This window comes from Aquarana catesbeiana, linkage group LG05 (genome assembly GCF_042186555.1).
Source record: "Aquarana catesbeiana isolate 2022-GZ linkage group LG05, ASM4218655v1, whole genome shotgun sequence".
NCBI classification, from domain to species: Eukaryota; Metazoa; Chordata; class Amphibia; order Anura; family Ranidae; genus Aquarana; species Aquarana catesbeiana.
In genome coordinates, this window is record NC_133328.1 from 184,633,195 (window position 1) to 184,653,424 (window position 20,230).

Genomic DNA, 20,230 nt, shown 5'->3' on the forward strand with positions numbered 1-20,230 from the left:
GCTGCCCTGGGCCCAGACATTGTTGTGGGGCCCAAAGCAGCTGCCTCTTGAGCCTACACTGCCTGAAAATAGTTGACAAGTGGATTTGAGAGGACCTAAGAAAATGTTTGCCCAGGGTCCAATCAATATTAAAGACGGCCTTGTGGGGAAAAAGTTGGACCGCATAGAAAACATCATGAGATAAAAGTTTGTGGGTCAGTTTACAATGTGTCAAAAGATTGGCACTGAAATCTGCATGCCAAAATGAGGACTTGCTCACTTGTAATGTATTTGTTATGATCAATTGCTGATGAGGTTCAGTTGGAGAGTCTTCTCTGTTTCCTTGGTCTTCCCATCTCCACTTGGTGTAAAACCCACCACTAATAGCAATAAGGTCCAGGTAGATTCCCCCACAACAGTGGAGTTTATCCTGCATCAATGTCAACCTGGTTTCCCTTCAGCATAATCTCACACTGTACAATTGCACTACCTTGTCCAAACTCACATTTTACCTCCCTATATTACCAAGGTGCAGTTGCTTCCCCAATTATGCCAACACACACGGCCTCCCCCATTCAGATTGTCTAACTCCCATCATCAATCTTTACAAAGTTATGTTTATATAGACAAAAGTAAGACATCTCATGCAAAAGGTATAGTAGAAGTTACTGCCATCATTCGCAACATTATAAATGCAATACATTTGGTCTGTATACAGTCTGTATACAGTATTTTCCCTGTAGGCATGTCTATGCTTTGGCCTGCCAAATCCACCAACAAATTTAATCACAAGGTAAACTGCTGCCCAACTCTAAAACAACTAGAAGCATCCTTAAAATTATCCCATTATCTGCCTTTGGCTCATCCGTAGTGTGGTTTTGATGACAGTGCTCATTTGTTCTTCAATTGAATTAAAATGACTAAAAGTGCTATAAGAACTGTGTTATCCATAACAGTAAGTAATTTTTGCCTTGTGGATTTAAAACGAATTGTTGCATTTCCGATAGACCCATGCTACAGTAAAGTGTGGTCCGAATTGTGTTGCATGAACATTTGCTTCTGTGCATTTCATAACTGTACTTAAAAAAATAAAATAAAAAAAAAAAACCAGCAAGACAATCCTTGCTTTCACCCTCATGGGAGCTAAAAAGTACAAGGAATGCAACGTGGCATGCGATTTTAAAGTTACTTCTTGTTTTTAGTTGAAGAAGCTAACAGGTTGATGATACTAACAAAGTTCAAGAAGATGAAAAGGGTTTAAAAGAACAAATTCTCATAAATCTAATCAGAATGTTTGCAATGTGGTGACATTTATGTATTCTGCAATGTTTCCTGAATGTGTAAACCAAGGTTTGGCAACCTACGGCCCGCCACCGCTAAATGTCCAGTCCGTCAGTGATGAATTCACGAGCACCCGACCCACGGACATTTTCGCAGCTCTCCTCTTCATTGGACAGGGCCGGTATCACAGGACTAGATGGGGGTGGGAAATGCCGGAGTTAACTTTTCACATTAAACAGTAGGTGATTGGTTGCCAGGCAATACTAGCAACCAATCACCAGCCGGTTAATGTGAAAAGTGTGAGACAGAGGACACTGCTTTAGGGGGCACAGGAAACTGCTATGGGGGGAGGGGGCAGAGGACACTATGTGAGTGATGTGAAGGGAGACAGAGGACACTGCAATGGGGGGGACCTATTAGGGATCCATCACCCCTAGGGACAGGGACCCCTTTTCCCCTGGGGACAGGGACCCCTTCTCAACTGGGTTCGAGAACCCCATCTCCACTAAGGGCAGGAACCCACTCTCCAGACCATGCTGGCTGGCAGGGCTGATGTTAGCCATCCTTGGGTGCCAGGATGGGGGAGGGGGCAGTAAAATCTGAATCCCCAGCCACATGCTCCCTCAGAGTGAACTGGCTTTGAATTGGTGAAGCACCTTAAAGTGAGATAAACCTATACTGTTGTTATTACTATATTAGGATTATTATTATCATCTTCTTTTATTAGCAGGTGAATGCGGCCCTCCATGCATTCACATACATTGAATCCGGCCCCATAAGTGGAAAAAGGTTGCTGACCCCTGGTGTAATTTATACAATTTGTGCATATGGCAATTAAAAATCTCTTCCAAATTCGCATAAATGTTCTGGAAATATACATAAATGTATGAAAATGAAACGAGTGACTGAAAAACTAGGATACGGCAAGATAAAAAATGTCCCTTAAAGAAGTGGCTACATAATCTTACACTATTCCCAAATTAAAGTGCTATAGCCTATAGCCCATAGCACAAGGACCCAAGAGGCTTTAGTAGATGCTGCATCGCTCCGTACACAAAAATGATGCTCAAATAAAATACATCACTTGCCCATGTACAACCACCTTACTAAAAAGAAATTCAACGGAAGTAAAGAAGATTTGAAGAAACCAAAAAACATACACATGATCATACATATTTCACCACTGGGATCAGTGGAATCAAAATATGGTTTAAAAAAAAAAAAAAAAAAAAAGAAGAAGAAGAAAGCTTTACCAAAGTAAACCCTGAAATATGACAAAATTACAAAAAAAAAAAAAAAAAAAAAAAAAAAAAAAAAAAAAGACTAAAAACAATAAAATAGCTTGGGATACAACAGCATAAAATACACTTTATTTGCCTGTCCAGGTACCCGCTCCCACTTTCAGGTAAGGTCGCACAACGATCGGGGTGATCTACGAAATGTCTGGCCCCTTCCCCCCCTCTGCCTTCTAGGAGACACACAGGCCCCAGAAGACAGCGGGACAATTCAGAAAGCGCAGCAAAACTTGCGCATGAGAAGTAGGAAACAGGCTTCATTCGCTGTTTCCCTTGGTGAAGATGCCGGCGCCTGCACCCACAGCCGATGGACGAATCGGCTAGAGGTGCTGACATCGCGGGATGCATGGACAGGCAAGTGTCCTTATATTAAAAGTCAGCAGCTACAGTATTTGTAGCTGCTGACGCAATGACCAGGCCATTTTTTGCGATACGGCACTGCGTCGCTTTAACTGACAATTGCGTGGTCATGTCACGCTGTACCCAAACAAAATTGACGTCCTTTTTTCCCCACAAATCGTAAAAAGCGTACATTTTGAAAAAATACAATAATTTTTTACTTTTTGCTATAATAAATATCCCCCCAATTTTATTTTTTTTTAAACAACATTTCTTCCTCAGTTTAGGCCGATATTTATTCTACATATTTTTGGTAAAAAAAAAAAAAATGCAATAAGTGTATATTTATTAGTTTGCGCAAAAGTTATAGCGTCTACAAAATAGGGGATTATGGCATTTTTATTATTTTTTTTTTTTTTAACTAGCAATTGCGGTGATCTGCGATTTTCATCAGGACTGTGACATTGCGACGGACAGATCGGACACTTTTTTGGGATCATTGACATTTATACAGCGATCAGTGCTTTAAAAAAACAAAACAAAACACCGATTACTGTATAAATGTCATTGGCAAAAAAGAAGATAATACTAGGGGGCAATCAAGGGGTTAAATGTATTACCTAGGGAGTGTTTCTAACTGTGGGGGATGGGACAGCCTGGGAGAGGAGACGGATTGTTGTTCCTAAGCATTAGAACAACGATCAGTCTCTTCACCCATGACATAATGGAGATCTGTCTATTTACATTGACAGACCTCCGAACTGTCCTTCTCAGAAGCGACTGCACGGCGGACATCATGACCCCCGGGCACGCGCATCGGCTCTGTCGTCACACGCGCCCCTTAGTGCTCTTAAAGCGGCCGACATACAGTTACGACGGCTTGTCCAGGGGAGCCAACCTGACGCAGTATAACTGCGGCGGCTGGTCGGGAACCAGTTAAAGATGAATGAGTGTGCTTTCAAATCTGATCATAAAGGCATCGTTATCTTGACAGCATCAGTGGCTTGGTAAAAATGTATGTTTTGTTTTGAGTCTTACACATTTCAACATTTAAATTATTAAATCCAAAAGCAAAATTTTAAATAAATCGCAGTCCATCAATCCTTATGTGATGGCAGCATTAGTTTTCTTTTTTCCCTTACATTTGCCTGGTGATCTGACCAGTAAGTCAGTTATTTTTCAGTTACCTTTAACAGACCAATCTGTCCAGCAACAGTGCCAGTTAGAATATTGAGACAAACCATTTAACACTTGCAGGTGTGGTTACAACGATCAGCCTTTATTCATTCATGTAAACTTTTATGCAAAAAGGAAAAAGAAAACGGAGTTCAGCTTTAATCACTTGAGCTCCGGAAGGTTTTACCCTCTTCATGACCAGGGCATTTTTTGTGAGGTCATGCAACACTGCACGCAAATGACATTTTTACCATTGTTTACACACAAGTGGAGATTTCTTTTCACTGTTTTTTAAAAATTTTTATTAAACAAAAAAAGAATAAAAATTTTGGGAAAAGTGCTAATGCTATACACTGTCACTGTACTAATGACACTAGCTGGGAAGGGTTTAACATCTAGGGGCAATCAAGGGTTAACTGTGTGCCTGACAAATGTAAAGTGTGCATTATGTGCTGCTTTTACTAATAGATGTTTTTAGTAAACACAGGGCTCTGTACTGTGATTTGCTAAGCCGATCAGCAGGTCCTGGCCATAAATCTTTGTCCGGGACCTACTGAGCAGGTTGTTCTGTACCGAATCAGATCACAGACGTGGCAGCAGGGGTGTGTGCGCCCCCTACCTGGAAATGCCGGCTCATGTACATGATCTGTCGCAGAGCAGTCACCCTTCGCCATATATGTGCATGGGGCGGTCCACAAGTGGTTAATTTGTTAGTCATTGCCAACTAAATCTGCTAGTGCATCTAACACTAAACTTTCCCCAAACTGACAATGCAGCTGTCCAAAAGGTGTCTCTGTTGCTCTTCCAATTGACTGGAGCCAGACAGGAAGTGTGTTACTGGGTATTTTAAAGGACTGGTCAACTGTAATAAATTAAATTTTGTTTTGGGGTAGAATACGCTTTAGTGCCAGTTCACACCGGAATCGCAAAGGAACGCGCTCTGTGTTCCAGTGTGATGCGATTTTCAGAATGGGCTAGGATTGCACCAAAAGTAATACATGCACTACTTTTAAAAGTGCACTGTAACCAAATCGCACGGTACATGATCCGGTGCAGGCAAAGGCATTTCATTTGCGAACTGCGTTTGGGGCGTTATGATTACACTGACACCTGCAGCAGATTGCAAACCCAGTGCATGTTAAACGTGCTCCAGGAAACGCACATGGAATGCGGATTTCCCGTACCACGTTCTGGTGTAAATGGGCCCTTAAGGCAGTAATTACAGTAAAAACACCATGTAGCACAGTAATGTTGAAAATAGACAAACAATGACAAGTAACACCTGCTTTAAGAAATGACTACTTGGTGATACAAATGGCAAGATACATGGTAACCCGGACAAAAAAAAAAAAACAAAAAAACAAAAGAAAACAGTAAAAATGTATTGACATGGATTGTTCCACAAAGAGCCATACCTACTAATCAAGCTCCACTGACCAAGTAAAAAAAAAAAAAAAAAATGATTTGAATATTTACATAAAAGTACTTACCGTTTCATCAGTACATATGGAATGTACCTGTGTCCCAAACATAACAGCAGTGAATATGAGGAAGAGTAGACCCTCAAAACAAAGTAAAATAAGTAGGATGACTGTGGTTGGTGGTGAAAACGAGCTGCACTCTGTAGAAACAAAAGAAGCCTGGATAAGTACAGCGATATCTACTTAAAAGTATATCTCTAAGCAAGTTTAGTATTGGATAGCGTGTGGAAGGGTTACACCCTCTCCATGGCTCTTTTTATACAAGAAAAGAAAGTGAGGCATAATCCAGATTTTAGAGTAGTCTTCGGAACAATAGGTAAAAGGGGTAAGCTTCTAACATAAGAGGCAGTTCTCTGACGAACATCAGGCACGCGCTCTGGGATCAATGTATCCTTTGGACACAGCTGATCACAGACCGAAATAAAGGGCCAATCACAGCAGCCCTTTACCATGTGATCAGCTGTCCAATCACAGCTAACCACATGTCGGTTATTGGCATTCCTTTCCTCGCGAGCGGTCACAGCATGAGGAAAGAAGAGCCGGTAACCGGCAAGTGTGACAGAGGACATTTACACTCATAATCAGGGCACTGATCACATGGCATGACACAACTGAAAACCTACCAAGACATAGCCGTCCACCTAAACTGACAGGCCGGGCGGGGAGAGCATTAATCAGAGAAGCAGCCAAGATGCCTATAGTAACTCTGGAGGAGCTGCAGAGATCCACAGCTCAGTTGGGAGAATCTGTCCACAGAACAACTATTAGTTGTGCACTTAACAAATCTGGCCTTTATAGAAAGTGGCAAGAAGAAAGCCATTGTTGAAAGAAAGCCATAAGAAGTCTCATTTGCAGTTTGCAAGAAGCCATGTGGGAGACATAGCAAACGTGAAAAAAGGTGCTCAGGCCAGCACTTTTTGGCATATAAGCAAAACGCTATGTGTGGCAGAAAACAAACCCTGCACATCACCCTGAACACACCATCCCCACCCTGAAACATTGTAGTGGCAGCACCATGTTATGGGAATGCTTTTCTTCAGCAGGGACAGGGAAGCTGGTCAGAGTTGATGGGAAGATGGATGGAGCCAAATACAGGGCAATCTTAGAAGAAAAATTAATTAGAGTCTGCAAAAGACGTGAGTTGGACGGAGGTTCACCTTCCAGCAGGACAACCACCCGAAACATACAGCCAGGGCTACAATGGAATGGTTTAGATCAAAGCATATTCATGTGTTAGAATGGCCCAGTCAAAGACCAGACCTAAATCCAATTGAGAATCTGTGGCAAGACTTGAAAATTGCTGTTCACAGACGCTCTCCATCCAATCTGACAAAGCTTGAGCTATTTTGCAAAGAAGAGTGGGCAAAAATTTCACTCTAGATGTGCAAAGCTGGTAGAGACATCCCCAAAAAGACTAATGCACCGTACACACGGTCGGATTTTCAGACGGAAAATGTGTGATAGGACCTTGTTGTCGGAAATTCCGACCGTGTGTAGGCTCCATCACACATTTTCCATCGGATTTTCCGACACACAAAGTTTGAGAGCAGGATATAAAATTTTCCGACAACAAAATCCATTGTTGGAAATTCCGATCGTGTGTACACAAATCCGACGGACAAAGTGCCACGCATGCTCAGAATAAATAAAGTGATGAAAGCTATTGGCTACTACCCCGTTTATAGTCCCGACGTACGTGTTTTACGTCACCGCGTTCAGAGCGATCGGATTTTCCGACAACTTTGTGTGATCGTGTGTATGCAAGACAAGTTTGAGCCAACATCCGTCGGAAAAAATCCTAGGAGTAGTGAGTGTACAGCTTGTATAAGTGCAAATTTGCTGTCCTCAAAATAACTCTATTAGCGAGTTGTGGAGGAACTTGACTGGCCTGACCTTAACCCGATAGAACACCTTTGGGATGAATTAGAGCGGAAACTGCGAGTCAGGCCTTCTCGCTCAACATCAGTGCCTGACCTCACAAATGCACTTCTGGAAGATTGGTCAAACATTCCCATAGACACACTCCTAAACCTTGTGAACAGCCTTCCCAGAAGAGTTGAAGTTGTTATAGCAGCAAAGGGTGGGCCAACTCAATATTGAACCCTACAGACTAAGACTGGGATGTCATTAAAGTTCACGTGCGTGTGAAGGCAGGTAATAATTTTGACAATATGGTGTGTGTAAAAGAAAAAAAAAATTTAAAAAAGTATATGTGTAATATATATAATATATATACACACATACACACACACACATATATACATACACACACACTGTGCACACTGTATACACAGTATAAGGCATAGTGTTCTTTATTTGTAACTTGTACATCTACAACTTATCCTCTGCTGTCCCACTGCCTACTTATCTAAAGTTCACAGTCATGGCCTGGCACAATCTTCACATGCAGGCAAAGGATCGACTGCACAGATGTAGCCAGAGGAATGGGATAGTTTGATGAAGTGATATGAAGACTGCACCAGGCTGTGGCACTTCACTAAGTGTGCCTCTGTGGTGGGGGAAAGTGGGATACTTTTAAATCAGAAGGGCGAGGAAGCTGAGAAGAGAACTGAACTTTATAGAATAGTACAGTTACACTTTACCTTGGGAAATGATAAACACAATGAAAATAAGAATAAATCTATATAAATAGACTATATGCTGCCGCAAACACCTGATATGCGTTCCCACACCAACAACAAATAAATGAAATGAAAGATGTCACACTGCTGAATTCCATCCAACAAGATATGTCCAAATTATGGACACTTCAAAGCCTCCTTGATAAAACACAGTGAACAGCCCATTTCCTGGCCCAGGCTCACTCTGCTATTATAATTTAACATGACCTTTACTAAAATTTGACACATGCATTGTAGTGTAATGGGTCTTTCTGCGTCACTTTATGTAAGCCTTTCTCAACCTTTTTTTTTTTCCCTGGAGAACCCCTCAAATATAACACTGAAGCCCGAGGGAACCATTAAAACTATTTTCTGAGCTACAGCTTACCGGCAGGTTCGTGAAATTGGTAAGTTGTAGTTATAATAAAAGAAAAATTTATAAAATGACTTGGCATTCCTATGATGCTCAGTGACGATACAAAATTTGCTTTGATGTTCAGTGTGTTATAGAATAGTGTCGTGCCCAATGTACTTGACAAGACAGAGACCCCCGCTACAACTGTGGTACAGTGAGCGAGGACCCCGAGCTTATGGCTATACTCTCTGCTGAAAGGAGCCAAATACCCCTCTTCACAGTCAAGTCAACTAAACCTAGTGGTAGGGAGCAGAGAGGCAGAATTAAAGTAAAAGTGGAGCAGAACGATGAGTGTGCAGTGGGAGGAAGAGCAAGCAGCATTGCAGTGGAAACATACTCAAAGACAATGGTCAAGCTCTAGAACTTAAAGTTTACCTAAAGGCAAAACAGTTTTTTTTTTGTTTTGGATAGAGTAGAGAGGGACTAGAACACATGCAATTTTTTTATTGCTGTCTGTGCTTCCATTATCTTGGAAAGTGAAAGTAAAAGAAAATCCCAAATTTTGGGTTGTCCCCAGAAAAGTAACAGAGGAGAAATCTTCTAATGGGAACACTAGTTCTGGTGATCTGGGGGTCCCCAAGGAATTACCTTAATTTAAAAGAATTTGCTTTCACTTCCTATTTGACAATGGGACAGGAAGTAAAGGGAAATTGTCCCAATGGGACACAGATGGCAAAAAAATAAAAAAAATTCTAACAGGAATTATAACCCTGCCTTACTCTAGCCAAAAGTTAAAAAAAAAAAAAAAGAAGTTTTGCCTATAGTTCTACTTTAATAACATTGTGCTGATATCATTCTGCTTAGTAATACTCAGTGTTGCAGTCTGCAAATGAAACATAGAAGCCACCACTGGCTGGATATAAATCCGCTGCAATGACAGTATGCGGCGGAACCCCTGGGGACCCTTTTGTGGACTCCAGTTGAGAAAGTTTTATATGCAGGCGGGGTAAGAAAAAAAAAGTGTGCGAGACAGTAACTAGACTACACAAATTGAAACTTATTCAGTGTTACATGAAATAAACTACTTTAAAAAGCTAACCTGTCACTGCAAAGGGGTAATGCACATTTCTGCATAGGGTACCAGGAAAAATGACTTCTACTTCTCTTATCCCTTGCTTCTCCTGCAGATGACCGCTTCTCTCCAACATGCTAGGTTGTGGGCTGGACTGTTGGTGGCACACAGCTCCAACGGCCAAATGAAGGGCCAAAGAAAAGAGGCTTTGGGGACTGGTAGCATGTAAGGAGAGTGATTTTTACTGGTACCCTTAGCAGAAATGAGCATTTAACCCTTGTGGGAAGGCATAGGATTCTGTCCAATAAATAAAAAAAAGAATTAATAAAAAGTATTTTTTTTTACACCTAGTGAAAGAAAAACAAAATCTCTCATCTCTATCCAATTACATGCTGATGGGGGCTCCAATCTAGTTTAAAGGTGGTTTCAGACATGAATGTGCAGGAATCCCTGAATCACAAGACTGCCTGCCAGGAGTTTAGCTTTAATACGTAAACAAGACAGGACGGCAATCGGTACTAGAGAATCTACACACTGGTCCCTAAAAAAACTCCTGAGACACCCAATTACTTGCTATAAAAACTTTAGAATACATCAAAATACATTAGAAGTAGCTGTCCCCCATTTCCTCTCTCTCTTCTGGTGTGGTTTTCAATAGTAAATGTAACACTCCTAGACACAAAAATCACTAAAAAAAAAAAAAAAAAAAGAACTAAACGGTTTGTCCAAAATAATTTGGACAAAAAAAAAAAAAACAAAAAAAAACACACAGCCCATGGTACAATCGTCTTTTAATAACATTTGGTCTCCTGCTGTTTTAAACTTATCATATCCATATGTTCTTTGGTTTCACATTTTCTCTTTTATCTTCACAAATCTAAAGTTAACAAGTCTGTGTACACACAGTAATAATTGCTCTTTTAGCAGTTGAAGTTAAAGAATGTTGTTTAAAAACATTTTTTATGAGTTCCTTTGATTTTCAAAATCGTTAGTTTCACAAATGAACGGATTTCTAACAGTGAAAGTGGTTTTTGTTCAAGAAATTCTATTCATTCAATAACTGAATGATGAAAGCAAACAAAATCAATAACTTTCAAAACCAGCTTTACGTGTGTGTAAAACATTACATTTTTGGATAGCTGTAAACCTATTACTCACTTGTCCAGTCTTCTTCGAAGCAATACAGGAAATGAAACCCTACCATAATTAGGGCGTGCAAAGAGATGAGAGCTATATACATCTGAAAAAAAAAAACAACATAATGTTAGCCGACAGGCAGAGCTACAAAAATAAAAATTTTATATATATATATATATATATATATATATATATATATATATATATGTATATATATATATATATATATATACATATACATATATATATATATATATATATATATATATATATATATATATATAGTGAAAACAGAAGAGAGAATAATTATCACCCAGTTAAAATTACCCTTACAGGCAGCTAATCGTATGGTTATGGCATTTCCTCCGGGTCTCCAGGGTTTGACAATATCTCAAAAAACAGGTCAAGCTTCATTCACACAGGCATATTAAAATCCTCCAGTCTACACTGGATCATTCAGTGAGGAGCTGACAGAAAAATCCAGTGTAAAAAAAATGCTTGTTTTGGTGCATAATTACACACGTTTACAGGTGTATGGTGTTGAAAGCATATGCATGTAAACTCTTTCTTCTAGCCGCTGGAATTTATGCATCTATGCACATATGTAAGTAAATTATGGCAGTAATCTCCACTCTGGAAACAGGTTTGGGGCATTTTTTTAATATAAATCCTTTAATGCTGTTCTAAAATATGAACCACAAAGCGCATGGACACTAGAGCTGAAATAGAGCTGCATTCAGAGGCATAAACAAAGAATGGGAAAATGCCTCTAAAGGCCCATACACACGATAGGACTTTGTACAAACTTTCCCGTGGATTTTTGTACAAAGGGCGTTGACCTTAAACTAATTAAGCATACACACGGCAGGACTTTTTCATCCAACTTTCACCAAATCACGTGGTTTTTCAGCTCTTTACTGCCACCCTTTGGTCAACTTCTGTATTGGCGAGATTTGACACCTGCGAGCCCCGTCGCGGGAGCCAGCGCCAAGCTGTCTCGCTCATCAGGAAATTACATCACAGTCCCTGGGCATGATGGGACTGTGACGTAATAAGGGGGTGGGGTCACTGGGTGACATCACCCGGAGACCACGCCCCATGCCTATATAAGTCGTTGTGCACCTCGCACACAGCATTACAGCGGGAGAGAGCGTTGTGTCAACATCGGAAGAAGAGAAGAGGGAACAAAATGACGGAGACCACCGGGCCACCGCTAGCAAAAGAGCAGAAGATAGCGGAGGAGCCTGGCAGAAGAACTGGAGAGCGGGAGAAGAACCGGACACCGGGAGAAGAGGCCGGAGAGAGTGGAGAAGTCGGAAGAAGACCCCCGAAGTCGGAAGAAGACCCCCGAAGTCGGAAGAAGACCCCCGGAGCTGCCTAATAAATTACTTTAAAAACCAGTGTAGTGTGTTTTTTTTATTGACACTTTTTCCCCCAGGTGAATGGGTAGGGGTACGATGACCCCATACTCATTCACATAGGGTGGGGGGCCGGGATCTGGGGGCCCCCTTATTAAAGGGGGCTCCCGGATTCCGATAAGCCCTTCGTCCACAGACCCCGACAACCAACAGCCAGGGTTGTCGGGAAGAGGTCCTTGTCCTCATCAACATGTTGAGGGCATGCGGCCTGGTACGGCTCGGGAGGGGGGGAGGGGGGCTCGTCCCCACCTCCTTTCCTGACCGGCCGGGCTGCGTGCTTGGATAAGGGTCTGGTATGGATTTTGGGGGGACCCCCCCACACCGTTTTTTTCCCTCTCGTGCTCGCTGTGAAACATTCTCGCGGGCAGGTACTTTAGTTTGTACAAAAGTCCGATGGCTTTGTGTACACACGATCGGACTTTGCTCCATCGGACTTTTGTTGCCGCAAAGTTTGTCCGTTCGCACAGCCAACAAAAGTCCGATGAAAACCAAAAAAGTTTGTCCGATGGAGCGTACACACGGTCGGATGTTGCCCCAAAACAGCTAATTTGCATGTTTGTTGTCAAAAAGTCAGATCATGTGTACGGGCCTTAAGACCCCTTTGACACTCGAGTGGCCCGTGCGTTAGCTTGTTTTAGCGGTGCTTTACCGCTGTTTAAGCTGTGCTTTTCGGCCGCTAGCGGGGCGCTTTTAACCCCCACTAGCAGCTGAAGAAGGGGTATTAAATACGCTTGTGTTGTGGTGCTTCAGAAGTGCTTTTCAGGCAGTTTAGAAGAACTGCCCATTCATTGCAATGGGCAGGGGCGTTTTGGGAATGTTGTATACAGCGCTTCCAAACCGCCCCAAAGAAGCTGCCTGCAGGACTTTTTCTAACATCCCGCAAGTGCACCGCCCCAGTGTGAAAGCACTCAGGCTTTCACTTTAGGCGGCATGGGAGGCAGTTTTCAGGCGCTTTACAGGTGCTATTTCTAGCGCTAAAACGCCTGAAAACTGCCTCAGTGTGAAGTGGGTCTAAAAGCAGCGTTATTTTTTTTTACTACCCATGTGCACGATTTATTAAATCTCAAAGAACTTGGTGAAAAAGGCTGAGCTTGGTAAGAGTAGGAGTATTTGCGGAGTTCAAACAGGTTAGTTTGTCTTTAGTCAAACAACATACAATATGTGCTAGCAAAAAGGAAAGAGGATGAAGCCGGCCATGAATGGATTTTGATCCATTTATAGGCACCATGGTTGTACCCAAGTCCACCCATCGATCAACTTGTGTACACCTAGCCTATTGGGTTTTCTAAAAACGATTAGTGCCACTGGCGAAAAGCCAGCAACACTAATCATTGTGTTCTGCCAGCAGGGAAGAAAACTGCTACATCAACGGAAGTATTAGAATGGTAGACTGTTGATAACATTTTAGTCTGCTTGGAAATTACTCAGTTTTTTTTTTCTTTCCAATTTATACCAGAAATTATTATTTTAATTTTCACTGAATTTGCAAGATATAAAATCTTTTCTTTACAAAATGGTTATAGAGTTTTACATGATGTAGCACAGATTTAAAGACATGAGCTATTTGCTGGGTAGAAAATAATATCTATACATAACAAATATGGACAATAGAGTCGTCTACTTAATACAAATATTTCTCCAGCATACTGCATTGTGCCCACACAGGCTCCACTACTTTTACAGCCAATACGGTCATAACACGGTGAGCTGGAATACTGTGACAGGTACCTGGACAAGCTTTAGGAATCACACATATGGCTATTTCTTAGATGCAGATTTTTTCTAGAACTTGGTACAAGCACGTACTTTCATGTCATGTGTATGTGCATTTGTAAGTTACCTACACATGTTTACACACATTTTTTATGAGCTACAACCGAAGCCGGGACTGTAATGTCCAATACTCACAGTAAACAAGACAAAAAATTTCTGGTTGCTTTCTCCCACACAGTTGTTGACCCAAGGGCAATGGTGATCCATTTTTCTAATGCATCTCTTGCATACACTGGGAAGAGAAAAGAATATATATAAGACTTTTTTGAATGGAGACACACTTTAACACATTAGTAAATACTTTTAGCAAGGCCTGACATACAAAAGTAGCATATGTGTAATAAACAGTCTAGTGTGCACACGTACCAGTAGACAATGTCGCTATTGCCTCAAAAGTCCATAAATGACTACCGGTATATCCTGTTTGTGTTTAGAGGAGACAATATAACATATACATTCCTGGCATAATGATATATGAAGGGATAAAAAAAAATAAAAAAGGAACTGTTCTTGCTAACACATGTAGCGATCAGCAGCAGATTAACTGAAACTGTAATCAGGCCTGTCAATCTGCAAGTACAATCTGACTCTCTAACCCCCAGCTTTAAGGACCTGTGTGTTAATTGGCTTGGTTTGCATCAGAACCACTTTTCACCCTGTACAGGTCAATAGGATTGCAAAAGCAGCTTGATGCAGCTTAGAAAAGGAACACCAAATGGCACCTAAATTTAGCAATAGAAAGATTTATATAAATTATAAAAAGCAATAAACTCATGAGATAGCAAAATATGGCACCTGTCATAAGCACATCCTGGTACAGATTCCATTTGGATGGAAGGCAGCTCACTCCATTCCAGGCAACAGCCTCACCCCCACTGGCCAGGTGCAGGAAACTAGGAAGCAGGCATCTCGGTGAAGTGTAGGCTCGGCCAGAAGTGACGTCAGACATTTCTGGAGAAGAAAAGGGGCGTAGCTACGAGTTTTGGAGCCACCCAGACTTCTTTTTCAAGCCCAAGAGCTTAGGAGGAGGTCAAATGTGGGCCTGAAGATCGACAAAGTAACATGAACCTTTGCAGAATATGTCTATCGACTACTAAGAAGTCAAAAGGCCATGAAAACAGCTAGTGGACATCCCATGTAAAGCCTGCGTCGATGGGCTTTTATTTGCCTCACAACTTGCTTCTCTCCCCACATAAGTTATTGGGATGGAAAATGTCTCCTCATACAAGTTATCAGGAATGCAAAAGCAAAAGAGCTTGAAGCAACTTGACGCAGCTTAGGAGGAGGTCAAATGCAGGACAGAAGGTTAACTGCATTTCAAATGCACTTGTCAAACTGTAATTGGACTCAAAAGCATCTCAAACTGACCTCAACTGACCTCAAATGCAAATGGAATGCACCTGGAAACATGCTCTTCTCAACCAGAGGTCTGCTACCATGATAAGGTGAAAACTCCTTTAAAGGAGAAGTATGGGAATCCTGTTTTTTGCAGATTAATACTTACCTAGGTTGAATCAGCATTGGTCCGATGCTGCATCTGTCCCCTGACGCCTCTTCACTGAGAACCGAGCGATCGAACGTTGCTGATGGCTCAGTTCTCACTGTCAATCAGCAGCTCTCCTGCTCTGCTCCCTCACTGGAGTGCTGAGCTGTGGAGGGGAGCGGCTATCTCAGTGGCTCGCTAAGAGGCTGAGACTGTCATCAGTCCAGGCATCTGGCGTATCCAGACTCCCAGAGTCAGGATGACGCGGTGCCTGGACTGATCTTGGCAACGTCAGCAGAGAGCGGACTTCAGACCGCTCTCTGCTGAAAATGGGTCATAGGAGTGCAAAACGAATTGCACTTCTGTGACCCATAGGCGAAGCCCAGCCGAATGAGTTCAGGTTGGACTTCTCCTTTAAACCACTTTAGGATCTTGGCGGTATAAAGTAAAGCTTAAAAAATTAAAAAAAACTAAAAACCTTGTACCTCTCACATCAGCCTCCCCAAACACATTTTACCAGGGCATTTTACCTTCGGTAGTAAATAAGGTGAAGCTCTGCTGACTTCCACCATGCAATCATGTGCAAGCAAGTGTTTTTTTTTTTTTTTACCATGCACGTGATTGGGTATTCCTTGAAAAGTAAATTTTCAGAGCACCACTACAAGCAATAATTTCCTGGCAAAGAGAAAGTTCCCTTCCAAAGTGACTAGCCTATTTGCCTTGTGCAGTGTAATTGCTCTCTCGGGAGCTCTAACTGAATTGGGCATTTAAAAAATGGCCACACATTGCACTTATAAATACACTGCAATAATAGTGTTACTATTAAGTCTGATCTGTGAGCAACCTTACACATGTGCAAAATCTTTTTAAAGCTGTTACCTATTAACTGTTACTTAACTATATATGTTGCCCTCTTCTTTGCTATTTTTGTGTCTTTTTTTTTTTTTACTTCTTACTACAATTGTTTAACCGCTCAAGGACAAAGATAAAACAAATGTAACACCTAAAAACAGTTTTTCAACGTATTAAATGTCAGATGTATGAAAGGTTTACCTCCTCTATTCATAGAGCGCCTTTCATGGTGGAAACCAATAGAACGGCTTCTATGAACAGAGCACGGGGGGTGGAAAGGATAGACACAGTCTGCACTTGAGTGCTTGTCACAGCTAAAGATGTCTTTTTTTATTTCAGAGAACTTAGGTTTAAAGAACGCAATCATTTAGTATGTAATCACCTCCACTATTTGCCAGGATAAAAAATGGCATTACTCTGTGTCTGTCATCAAATAATCCAGGACACACACGAGAAGTATGGTGCACTGTACTTGTGTACTGTCCTGTGTTATATACTGTACAGACACTGATCTGATTCTTATACACAAGATCATCATCGGCATCTGTGCCCTTTGCACGTGTAGCAAGGACTTTAGTACGTCTTTAAAAAAACTTGAGAATAAATAGCTCCACAGTGCCTGCAGCAAGAAAAATCATTCAAAATTGGTTTTAATATTTGAGTTAAAGTTTTAGAATAGAATAACTTTTAAAATGAAAGTAGTTGTAAAGGCTGAAGGTTTTTTACCTTCATGCATTCTATGATCCAGGATCCAGCGATGTGCATGAGAGCAGAAGCTGCCTCATTGGCTGGGACACAGCAGTGGGAGCCATTGTCAATTGCTTCTGTCAATCATAGCCAGTAAGGAAGCGGGGGGGGGGGGGGGGGGGGGGCAGGGCCCATCTGCGCCCTGTCTCATTCAGACACACAGAGGTGGCACGGGAGCGAGCATGCATAAGTGCCCCCCCCAGAGCTAATAGCTTGTTATGGGGGCACTCAGCAGGGGTGAGGAGCCAAGAGCTCCCCTGATGGGGGACCCGAGAAAGGGAGGATTGGGCCTACTGTGCAAAACCAGATATGCTTTTTATTTAAAAGCGGTCATGTTAATAAAAAAAAAAAAAATTTTCTCTGCCTCCACATTCAGTAACCTTCATGATATCTGTTGCCCTGCATGTGGCTTCATCCAAGTATCCGCTACAATATAATAATCTACGATACACTTCTCTGTTATGAGGTTTCTCTTTTTTTTTTTTTTTCAATCACTTGCTTTCACAAGAATCTAGCCAGCATTGTTTTCACTTCTTAAATTCTCAGTATCGATGACATTTAGAACATTTAAATCAGATTAGATTGATAAAAACTCATGAAAAGTTTCCAGACATTTAAGTATATTGGCTAAACCCTAATCCTTAATTACTGCTAACTGAAATGGGTGGTGACTCACCCCTTTACCAAGGCCCTGAATAACTGCTATTTAATAACAATTATACTGCGTGGGAACTAAAAAAAAAAGCAGATGCCTTACCATTATGAAGAGCGTTTTCTATTAAATGATATAATTATTCCTAAACCTACACAATTACAGGTGGGAGACTGCGCTGAACTGACTACCTCGTTTGAGGGTCTAAGAGTGGTGGTGGGAGCGTGTTGGAGAAGTTCGCTCCTGGTGACTCTGGCCCACCGTGGCAGAAAAGGTGGTGGTGAGCCCTTTTGAGGGGCTTGGGCTGTTACCTCTGGGTACGACCTCAAGGTCATTGCTGCGTGTACTTGTGAGGGTAGGTAAAAGGATAAAAAAAAGGGGAGGACCCCACCATGCCAACATCCAATTATTCTATAAAAAGGGTTGAAAGGAGTAAAAACTCTCAAAAAATTGGAGACTTTGTGGGCATAACATGAGGCAATGAATTATAAAATGTATCATTATTACAAAATAGGTTTAAAAAAAACATACAATAAAACAGTTAACACCCTTTACTTGACAAAGTCAACAGATACCCAATATCGCAAAGCGTGGAGGCATGGATCCTTTCAAAAGGTAAATCACACAGAAAAACCATGTATATGTATCAATAAGTTGGGTCCATGATCTCCTCCATGCTAGGGTTATGACAAGACTGGGGCCGAGGATTGGTAGGCAATGGGGAGGGGGGGGGGGGAGAGGAGCCCCACACCACCCTCCTCTTCTCTCTCTCCCCTCCTTGCCACCGATCCTCAGCCCCAGTCTGGTCATTCTCCGCTGCCCGACTCGGTCATACCTTTCTCCCACCAGCTGTCACCATGCTTTCTCCGTTTTCCTCCATTGCCCCCGCTCCTTGACCTCAGCTGTCTGCTGTCACCATGGACCCCCGATTCCCCCCTCTTCCTCCATCTATCCCATTCCTCCCATCCACCGCCAGCAGTCACACACACAGACCTCAGCCCCATCCACTTTCCCACATCCCAGACTATGTGCAGTTCTCTCATATCACGACTCCCTCCATCTCCTGCACGAGCGCAGATTCACACAGCCATCAGGCTTGTGGATCGTTCGCTCTCCCCATCCCTGCTGCATACCACCCACTGTTGTCGTCCTCCACCCCCCCCCAGATTCCTCTGACTCCCATGCCCACTTCCCATCAGCCCCTTCCACCCATCCATGTCCCCAGCGAAACCATTCCTTCAGTCTTTCCAAAGTCCCTAGCCATCTCTGGAATACCCATCCGGTGCCGACTAGATTTTAAGAGATAATATCAAAAATGGAATGGCTATACGGAGAGAAACTAAGGTCATATCACCGTAGGGAGAAACAGACAACAGTTTAGTTGCTCACAGGAGTTGTGGTAAGAAACCTATTCACCCAGATTTTGTTAAATTTATTGAGTCCTCTGGCCTATACTTTCTAGCCATTTCCTTGCATTGATATCTAGGACATCAGCAGACATGGCTTTTAGTTTTTCATGCTTAAAAAAGTAATAACTCATATAACTTTTTTTGGCAGTGCCTAAATCTATTTCACCAAAAGTATTGAAAAGACACCCTTTTGGATTACACATACACTATATATATATATATATATATACATACATACATACACACACATATATACACACATACAATATATATATATATATATATATATATATATATATATATATATATATACATACACACACACACACACACACACACATATACCATGAAAGTTACTGTTGAGAAAGACAAATTATAGAGATTATATCAGGTTATGCTTTCACATGTTGAATGAAAAAGTGTAAAAACCCCACTGAATCCACTGCACTAATAATTAAATTAATGAACCATGACTGATGCGTCTAATAGACAGGATACCTCCTGTTATACCAATAGTTATGTGGAACTACAAAATGTTAAGACAAAGAGATGTCTCAAGAATGGTAAAAAAATCGGAGGGTCAGCTGACCCTCCGATTTTTTACCATTCTTGAGACAATTTTGTCTTAACATTTTGTAGTTCCCTATGCTTTCACATGACATGGCCTGGTACGACTGATGTACTGACATGACCAAAATAATCTTTCCGAGCATCTGGAATACAAAAGAGTGGGAAGGAGACACCAACAGCTATGTTTAGGCAATAACGTAATGTGGTGTTGACCAGAACAAAGGATCCCTCCTCTACCTACATTAACGCAATGCTATGTTAAAGGTACTTGCAAATACAGTATGTTGAATTTAAAAGTCAGTCAGAGATAATGGGCCCATTTAAAGGATTTAATAACTTGCTCCTAATGGTCAATACGGCCCAGCCTGTGAACCTAGGAGCCCATGGAATGTTACACTAAATCATAATATATATATATATCTCATTTTTTTTTCCTTTAGCTTTGGACAAAAGGGTAAAACCTGGTCAGTGATTTGACATTTGCCTCACAGGCACAGCAGGAAGTGAGAGAAAATCTTTCCAAAGTAACGGGAAATCTCCCGATACAGTTGCTATCAAAAGTCAACGTCCCTATTGGAAGATTTCACCTC

The 20,230-nt window shown here is 41.6% G+C and overlaps 1 protein-coding gene across 4 annotated transcripts in view; it reads right to left on the reverse strand.

The window, feature by feature from the left end:
• ZDHHC3 (zDHHC palmitoyltransferase 3) overlaps positions 1-20,230 on the reverse strand; it is a 135,047-nt gene that overhangs the window by 38,771 nt on the left and 76,046 nt on the right. For all 4 annotated transcript variants that reach the window (XM_073630422.1, XM_073630424.1, XM_073630423.1 and 1 more), the window contains exons 4-6: positions 14,063-14,159; positions 10,758-10,839; positions 5,561-5,691 (exon numbers count right to left, since the gene is read on the reverse strand). In XM_073630422.1, coding sequence (XP_073486523.1) covers positions 5,561-5,691; positions 10,758-10,839; positions 14,063-14,159 — 310 coding nt within the window. The remainder of the gene's footprint in view (positions 1-5,560; positions 5,692-10,757; positions 10,840-14,062; positions 14,160-20,230) is intronic.